The following is a 9,429-nucleotide window of genomic DNA, read 5'->3' as shown; positions in this document are numbered from 1 at the left end:
TGTTGATTGATTGCAGGATCGGTCTTACCAATTGCAACCTTACATCAATTGAATATTGTCGATTATGCAGCTTAATCAGGACCCGATGCTATGAGAACGATAATATTAATATACCCATGCTATCGTTTTGTGTTTCTGATATTTCTACCGTCCCTGCACGCATCTGAATGCTCATTAGAAGCGTGCTTGGTACAACTGCTGAACCACTGTCGTATAGTTCAGCGCTTGTATAGGCTTTGATTACTATACTTCACGGCGTCGTAGCTCTTGTGATTCAAGTTCTTCGCTAAGTGGGAGATGCGGCTAGTATATAAATCGAGATTGGCTTCGTGTGCTAACACCGCTTAGCGTCCAGATCTTGTAGTATTATCTTTATCGGAGGGCCTCTCGTAGTGAATCCGGACGATTTGATTATGTGTCATTGATTTCTAAGTTTTGTTTTTTGTTTCAAATGCACAGGTTGCTGCCGCGGTCGAAAGAGAATTGAGACAAATCACGGGCTGGGATCCAATAAAAGACGAGAACAGGCCTCGACAATCGCTAACAGAGGATATGTTCAACAAAGTATGTTTTTAGTTATAGGCAAGCTACTAAATGTATGAGGTATCAACTGATATGCCTCACAAAAAGCGCGGTTTGTTTCCATAAACGTTTACCTTCCCTCAATTTTCGAGATTGACAATCATATACCTACAGCGGTATGTTCTGCTGAGCATATGTAGAGCTACTTGTATATGACTTGCAGGTCAATTCCACTGAATACCTCCTAACAGCTGTGTCTTGATCTCAACGTCTTACGTACTTTAATACTATCGTTGGAATAGCAGGGGCCTTGTTGTATGAGTCCGGAAGATATTTAGTTCGAAGGCGGAGTTGATGGTATTAGTGTAGCAACTGTTTTCTAATACTGAGCCGACCATAATAATCTTTCCCTGTTTAATGCAGATTGATATACCAGACATCTGTCCAACGACAATCCGCCAAGCTTGGACGCCCGTGCGAATGCCAGCCATCGGCGCTAGGGACACACTTGGATATGAAACCTCAAAGCCAAGATCGAGGTGGGGATCAACTCGCCGCAAAAAACCAAGCTCGCGCGACAGACCGATTTCGGCTGATAACCCAGAGTCAATGGCACCGATACCTTTTAGCAACCAACCGAGATCGCATGTGCCGCATGTACTTATTCAACGATTTACACGGCCTCCAGGGGATGTGGATGTTAGTTCTTGCAATAAAGAGAAGTAGTAATCCTAGACATCAAATTTCTGGATGCACTTTCGTAAATAGTTGTGCATCGGTTGGGAACGCACGAAACCTAAGGAAGTACGGTAAACGCATCTTTCGAAGCTAAATATCATTAGTCCTTGTGCTTGCTATGCAGTAAGTGGAGGAGGATTTTATCGTATTATTGCAATGACCCCTGTATGAAGAATATCCGCTGAGAATCAGTCGCTTGCAGTTTGCACTCGTTCTGATGGCAGGGTTCATCTTTTTGCGATCCAGGCCGGTCTTTCAAATCAATAGTCGACTACAAGCTCATTTAATTGCGCACGAAAACTCACAAACTAGTCCAACGTTTGCACATTGACGTTGGAATCGAACATTGTAGTGATTGCTCGGAAATGTGGGCATTCAATTTCAATTAATGCCGAGTTAGCACATGAATGCATGCTTACAACCTTGACTCAGTCCTATTTCTATGCATTTTGTATTGTAGTAACAAATACGCCATAAACGTTTAATAGATACGCTGAGCCAGTTTCCAATGAGAGCACGTAGCTATAACAACCGTATTCCTGTTATTTACCAATGTTTAGTTCAGTTCCCAGCAGAATATCCAAGCAATCAACATTTATGATTTATGATTTTTTAGTTTCAGAAAACAAGATATAATAATCTTAATTGTCGAGAAATCCCAACTGAGATTTGTCTCATTGGTTGTGAATTCCGCAATATCTTCGGATGCGCAGGTTCGAGTCCTGCACCTGTCATTAAATTGCAGGTTGGCCGAGTGGTCTAAGGCGTTGTGTTTAGGAAACAATTCATTTTTTTAGCTTTCCAACAAGTGCTCAATATACAACCAATCGAAGGCAAGAATAGGGGTCAATCCCTCTGAACGTATCTCCGACTGGTCACTTGATTTTATCCACCAGCGGCTATAGATTATTGACTAGTAGCCCTCTAACCGCATAGAGTATTTCTTCTACCCTTCAGCCGCGTAAATTGCATTCAGTTCCTACAGGATGTATCGTACACAATCGAGTGTGCAAACCAGTTGGAAGCCGATAGCTTGGTTTCAAAACTATGGAGCGGTGTCAAGCAGGTATTGGTTACAGTCGCTCCTCGTTTATCGGCGGTTTGTTCTGATTATATTATAAAACTTTGTGAAGCTAACCGACCACCCCTTCACGTATGTGTGCTACATACTTGCAGACTAACCCTCGCATTCTATTACGAAGACGCACACAACAACACTTAACTGGATTGATCATAAACTGCGGGAAAACGTGGAGCTGTACACGGTGTAGAAAATACTCACTACGAACCTAATAGTTCTTCGCAGCGGCATCACTATTAAATTTAGTATTCAATAATGGATTCTATTAACTGAGGACAATAACCTTCGACTTGTTAGTTTCTGATCCAGATACTGACTCTTTTTTTTTTTTGCGTGTTTTGCAATATTCTTTTAAATTACTCTTGGGTATCATGTTACTATGGCGGTCCTAAGACAATTCTCCTAAGACAATTCTCACGGAAGCTCAGATACTTACCCCAGACAAACAAGCAATCTCTAATATTGCGATACTAGCAGGTGGTAGAGGATCAGTTGTCCATAACACAATTATATATAATTTTACCGGGCAAGCAATATATCTAACTTCTTGATATATTCTGCAACTTCAAATAAGTATACACATTTCAGTTTAGAAGATCGACAATTTTTGACTTGATAGTTTCTGATCTCGATTTTGTTGCCAACTTTTTGTCGGATTCGGCAAGACTCCTTTACTCCATGCTATGGTGTTAATTTTGGCGTCCTGGCATGTAGTAGATTCTTTTACGGAAATTCATATACATATCTTAATAATAATAAAACAAGCAACCCCTAGACTATTTATTTTAGTTGTTGAACTGATCTCTCGCAGTAGCGACATGTGCGTTCAGATAAAAGTCTGGACACTTATTAATGGCATATTTTAAGACTTGATAGATTGTTTTACCGACCAGGCAAATATTCAACTTGTTCGTATATTCTGCTTCTTCAAATATGCCTATAAGTATTAACTTAGAAGATTGACAAAATTCGACTTGAACTTTCTGACAATGCAGATACATCCAATTTTTTGACAAGTTCTGTGCAAGACTCTTTTACGTGTTGAACTGTTCTTTCGCGGTAGCGTAGCGGCATGTGCGCTCAGAAAAAAAAGTCCAGACAGTTGTAGTTAAACGTCGAATAACAGTATCTCAACGTTCTCCCTTTGTTCAGAGGGGGAAACGTTGTTCTTTTATTTATTAAACTTTAATTACAGAATTTAATTACTTCTGAGACATGTGTAGAAATACGGCCTCCGGTCAGTCTAACAAGATCAAATGAGACAACACATTGGTTTTTATTTGTATATAAAATATTTTAATACAAGTTCTTTTTAGGCAGTCCCGATCATTCCTACACAAGCTACCACTGCTAAATCCTAACTGACTTAAATTGTATCTTAGTTTATGTAACATAGTTTAAAACATAGAAATATCCATCGAAGTTTACACCAGACGGACCAGCGTCCCCAGTAACCTCAGGAACCTCAACAGGCTTAGCAGGCTTAGAGCTGGCGGCTCCTTGCCTTCAGAATTTCCTTTAGCCATAGTAATAGCTCAAGGATAGGAAAACTAATAAAGTCTAGGTATAGTAAGTAGCGTGTAGCTAACTCTAGGGTGTATCAGCCACTATGAGGTAGTATAGAATACCTAGAGTCCTGTCGCTGGATAGTGAGCAATTGTTAGACAGTCTAGAAGCAGTACACTACGGTAACTACTCAATAACTGAAAATATGTAAACTTCGATGGATATTTATATGTTTTAAACTATGTTATATAAACTAAGATACAATTTTAAGTCAGTTAGGATTTAGCAGTGGTGGCTTGTGTAAGAATGATCGGGACTGCCTCTTGGTGAGAGCCTTAATATCCTCGATCACACAGGACGTACCTCTAGCTGTTCTTTATTGAATAATTTTCACTAGAAGTACTAAGTGTTCATGATCACATGTATAATTTGTATATATATATAAGAACGTAAGTCAGGTTAATACATTAGCTAATATAAATAAAGTTCCATCTGAAGAAAAGTTATAATAATAAAAAGACTTATTGGATTTTGGAGATTGGCGGGAAGACCAAAACCTGTAAGTAATAGTTCAGAGATTCTAAAATTTAGTTTATAATACCCTACATCTACTATCGTCTCAAATAGGTCCAAGTAAATGAGTCATACCTAATATTCAGGCTATTGGAGCCATCAAAGTGAATATAGAACACTTTGAAAATATTGGAAAAAGAACTTGTATTTTTTTATTTAAATACAAATAAAAACCAATGTGTTATCTCATTTGATCTTGATATTTTAGACTGACCGGAGGCCGTATTTCTACATAGCCCCCAGTAGCTTTTAGGACTACGGACGTACGTGAAGGTATGATTTAGTTCGTAAAGCGAAAAACGAAGTAAAACGGTTTCGGTCATGGCTTATCGAGTAAGTATGTGCCTATATGTACGAGTTCAAGACTCATGTTGTACCTATGTCGTTTATTTTTTTGGTCCAGTAACCATTTCCGATGTAGGCGCCTTACGTTTATTGCTTGGTAAGGTAATAGCCACAGGTTGTTCTTCAATAGTAAGTAAGTTCGAGAAGAAGAAAAATATGCTTTGTTGGTAAGCAGATCAGAAAGTTTAGTCACATAGGAAGTAGGCGGCAAATATGGAATTTCAGATCCATCCGGGTTTGTAGTCACCTGAGGAAACCCTTTCCGTTTATCTCGTGTGTTCTTATGTAAACGCTTATTCCATTTCTTATTAAAAATACGAAGGAAGTCGCGAGATTCACGAAACGCATCGGAGGTTAGCCAAGCTACTGTCCCATCCATAAAACGGGTCTTGTAGTAAGTGTAACCGTCTTCGGATGTTTTGTCAATTATATCTTTGACTTTTGAATCCATAACTGGGACATCAGAATCAAATGAGCGAGCGAATGAGAGTTCGGAGGTAGGGATACGGTGAGGCCTATATTAGTTGCGCTAGTACCATCTATGATATTCACTTCGTAAGTATCACTCTTCTCATCATGGTAGGAAATAATAAAAGGTACAAATGTCTTAGAAGAGAGTTTGGTGACGTTGGCATTGCGACTAATAATGTTAACATAATCGCCAACTTTGAACTGAACAGTGTTCTTAGTGTTATTCCATCGGTGATACGCTTTAAGTAGGACGCGATTTTTGTGCTTGAGTAAACAGAGGTAAACAACGTTCTGCATATGCTCGATCTTTTGTAGACACGGAGTAACGTGTTTCTCGGGCGCAGTTTTGTCAAACGTTGCTTTTAATTCACTACAGCGGCCAAAGAAATAGTGAAATGGGAGTGTTCCCGTTTGAGGATTCATGCAGTTATTCATTTGAGTCTGAACCCATTTCAAATGATAAGGCCACATATCCTCAACGTCATCCAGTGCAGTACGCAATAGCTTCTTTAGTTCTCTATGACGTGTCTCATTTGCACCCTGCGTTTGAGGTTTATAAGGAACACCACGCCTATGGGTCATGCCTGATATGAGTATAAGTGCCTCCATTACGTCGGTACAAAACTTACCACCGTTATCAGAACATAGTACTCGGGGGAAACCGAAGTCATTGTAGCCACGGAGTAACGTGTTTCTCGGGCGCAGTTTTGTCAAACGTTGCTTGTAATTCACTACAACGGCCAAAGAAATAGTGAAACGGGAGTGTTCAAGTTTAAGGATTCATGCAGTTATACATTTGAGTCTGAACCCATTTCAAATGATAAGGCCACATATCCTCAACGTCATCCAGTGCAGTACGCAATAGCTTCTTTAGTTCTCTATGACGTGTCTCATTTGCACTCTGCGTTTGAGTTTTATAAGGAACATCACGCCTATGGGTCATGCCTGATACGAGTATAAGTGCCTCCATTACGTCGGTACAAAACTTACTACCGTTATCAGAACATGGTACTTGGGGGGAACCGAAGTCATTAACGACGTGATAGCATAACTCTGCCACTGTTTGCGGGCGTTTGTTCGGTATTGTATAAAGCAAGTTATAGCCCAAGGCCACACAAGAAATGACAGATATATACATCGCCAGTATGCTTGGAATGCGGGAGTTTAACCAAATCGACTATGACTCGGCGCATCGGTTGGTCTCCTGTCACACTTTGTAGGGGTGCCCAACCGTAGCGCTTGATCTGGTTCTTTTCACAATCAGTACAGCGTCGGTATACTTCACGCATGGTTTCTTTCAGCACCGGGAGATCAAGCCCAGCATGAATAGCCATCTTATAAGTATGCTCATATGCTGGATGAGTTAAATTATGTAATATTTTAAATATACTCTCGAGCTCTTCTAAGTCAGTCAGATTATGTGTAACGCTGGCTAGATGAACCATGGTCCCGTTAGATAGGGCAATTTCAGTATCAGGAGGGGTAGACTCCTGAGATACGTAATTAACAACATTAGATTGTTGAAGTATCTTCTTCAATTGTTTTGCAACTCCTGGCTGTTCTTTAAGCAGCGCTTTAAGTAGTTGAGTGCGAGCTTCAGGTTCTCGTAGAGCTTTGAGTCTTTGATCCATGGCCATAGCTAGTTCCATGTTTTTACGATCTAATGCCGTCTCGATTGGTATTACCTCGACTGCATTCTTGTTGGATGCATGTATTGTACGAGTCTTGAGCTTTTGTTCAAACTCCTTAGACTCCTATAGTTTAGCTAAGCACTCGGTTGACGGTTTCCACTTAGTGGTACCTGCAGGACCGATGCGACAAACGATGGTGTGTTTCCAAGGTGTCTTCTTAATAGAATAGGATCCCTGATACAAGAACGTGTCGGTTTCACGGTCGACATAGATAGGTTCGTCTTGTATCATATTAATTAAATCACGTATCCATGGGTCGGAGCTACGTAAGGGACAACACAGCGCAATGGTAGATTTAGTAATATTAACATAATTTAACAACTGTGCGATAAGTTGCCAAGGTGGGTTAGCCCACGCATTATGCTTTGATAATGTCGGTTTCACGGTCGACATAGATAGGCTCGACTTGTATCATATCAATTAAATCACGTATCTATGGGTCGGAGCTACGTAAGGGACAACACAGCGTAATGGCAGATTTAGTAATAATAACATAATTTAACAACTGTGCGATAAGTTGCCAAGGTGGGTTAGCCCACGCATTATGCTTTGATAATGTCGGTTTCACGGTCGACATAGATAGGCTCGACTTGTATCATATTAATTAATATTACGTATCCATGGGCCGGATCTACGTAAGGGACAACACAGCGTAATGGTAGATTTAGTAATATTAACATAATTCAACAACTGTGCGATAAGTTGCCAAGGTGGGTTAGCCCACGCATTATGCTTTGATAAGTCAAGTTGAAAGGCATCACCTTTAGGATGAGTCAACGACCTATAATCAGAAACATGTTTGTTATATTCTGCGGCGAACATATCAATAGTAAACGGACCCCATCTTGATTGAGCAAGGTTAAACCATTTCTTATTAAGCATCCATTCGGTTGCTAATAATTCTTTACTGTTTTCTGGTAGTCAGGGGCAAGTCGAGAGAGCATGTCAGGAAGATGATTATGTATTCCTGGTATGTGTGTATTGTTAAAAGCGAACTTAGCAATAATGTCATGTCAGCGGCTCACCAACTGTGAATCAGGGTTCATGTCCTTTAAATATGTTAAAGACTTTGAGTAACTTCCATAAAGGTAGTCTTTAAACTGTATTAGCGCAGTAACAATAACAAGGAGCTCTTGTTTAACTGTAGGGTAATTCCGTTGACTCTTGTTTATAACTCTTGCAAAAGAATTGTATGTAGCGTGGTTTACCATTTATCGTTGGTATAGCACTCCGCCTACCGCTCGATCTGAAGCGTCGGTTGCTACTTGGAATAAGACGCCAGCCACAGGGTATTGCATGATGGGTGTCCATTACTTTACTTTTGACTAGCTTAAATGCATCATCACATTCTTTAGTCCAGAGCTTTCTCAAAGGTCCTTTGTGCAGTCGTGGGTGACTGAAAGGCCGTAAGTAATGAGAAAGATGAGGTACCGAATCTGAGAAGAAGTTAACAAACCCACACACATATAGGGTTTTACAACATAAATTGTTTCTTGCCTGGATCAATTTCTACCCCTGCTGCAGATACCTTGTAACCAAGTAAGTGTATAGTATATTTAGCAAAAGAACACTTGTCCTCGTTGATCATAAGTTTGGCATGGTTTAGTCCCTTTAAAGACTTCCTTAACGAGTTTAGCATGTTCATGTGCTGTCTTTGTAAAGATAACTATATCATCTAAATATACTGATACGTTATTTGACAGGTCCGCAAATAGTTCCATCATAACTTGTTAGAAGAAGGAAGGTAACATGTGTAAGCCTTCAGGTGCACTTTTAAATTGGTACTTCTTACCTTGCCAAGTAAAGGAAAAGTATTTCCTATGCGGCTCATAAATTTGTAATTGATGGGATGCAGCTTTTAAGTCCACCTTGGAAAAGATTGTCGCACCTTCCATTATGCGTAGTATCTCGTTTATCTTTGGTAAGGGAAAACTATGTTGCGGAATTAGTTTGTTGATTGGTGACAGGTCTAGTACTACTCTTGTTTTACTAAACGTCCCGTCCCATCAGATGTATATTGATCGACCGCTAAGAGAGCTAAGTTAACTGGGGTTGCATCATAATTGATTTCAATTAGACCCTGTTTTAACCAATCTTCAAATTGGGTTTTGACAACGTCGTTGTGTCTCCAACTCACGTAGTTATGTGAAGGACACTTTAACTTAAAGGAGTCGACGTTTGTTAAGTCAAGCTTAACGTACCCGTTAGAGAACTTAAACATACACCAGTCAGTTATTGCAATCTTCTTGTTTTGTATACTTAAGTCCATAATTATATCGGTAAAGTGAGGAATCATATCCTTTGCTTCACCTTCCGGTGGTTTAGCTATCTTTAACATATTATCATCTGGCTGATCTTCATTTGGGACTAACCCATTTGGCAGACCAGTGAGTTTTACACCTAACAAAACATACTCTATCGCGGTACGCTTAGCGAGCTGGGTACAGCTCGAGGTACTAAGTACTCTAGTAGAATACTATTGGAAGCACTTGCCTCCGACAA

General features: G+C 39.9%; 1 protein-coding gene across 1 annotated transcript in view; it reads left to right on the top strand.

Moving 5' to 3' along the window:
* The window catches only part of SARC_03086 (hypothetical protein), a gene marked incomplete at its 3' end in the record, with an annotated part of 7,419 nt that extends 6,171 nt beyond the window's left edge, over nt 1-1,248 (top strand). The window contains exons 10-11 of the mRNA XM_014303139.1: nt 460-564; nt 946-1,248. Coding sequence (XP_014158614.1) covers nt 460-564; nt 946-1,248 — 408 coding nt within the window. The remainder of the gene's footprint in view (nt 1-459; nt 565-945) is intronic.
* Between the last annotated feature and the right edge of the window lie 8,181 nt (nt 1,249-9,429).

Source organism: Sphaeroforma arctica (assembly GCF_001186125.1).
Source record: "Sphaeroforma arctica JP610 unplaced genomic scaffold supercont1.150, whole genome shotgun sequence".
Taxonomy (NCBI): domain Eukaryota; class Ichthyosporea; order Ichthyophonida; genus Sphaeroforma; species Sphaeroforma arctica.
Note: the sequence above shows the minus strand (reverse complement) of the source record. Positions and strands in the feature narration are given on the sequence as shown.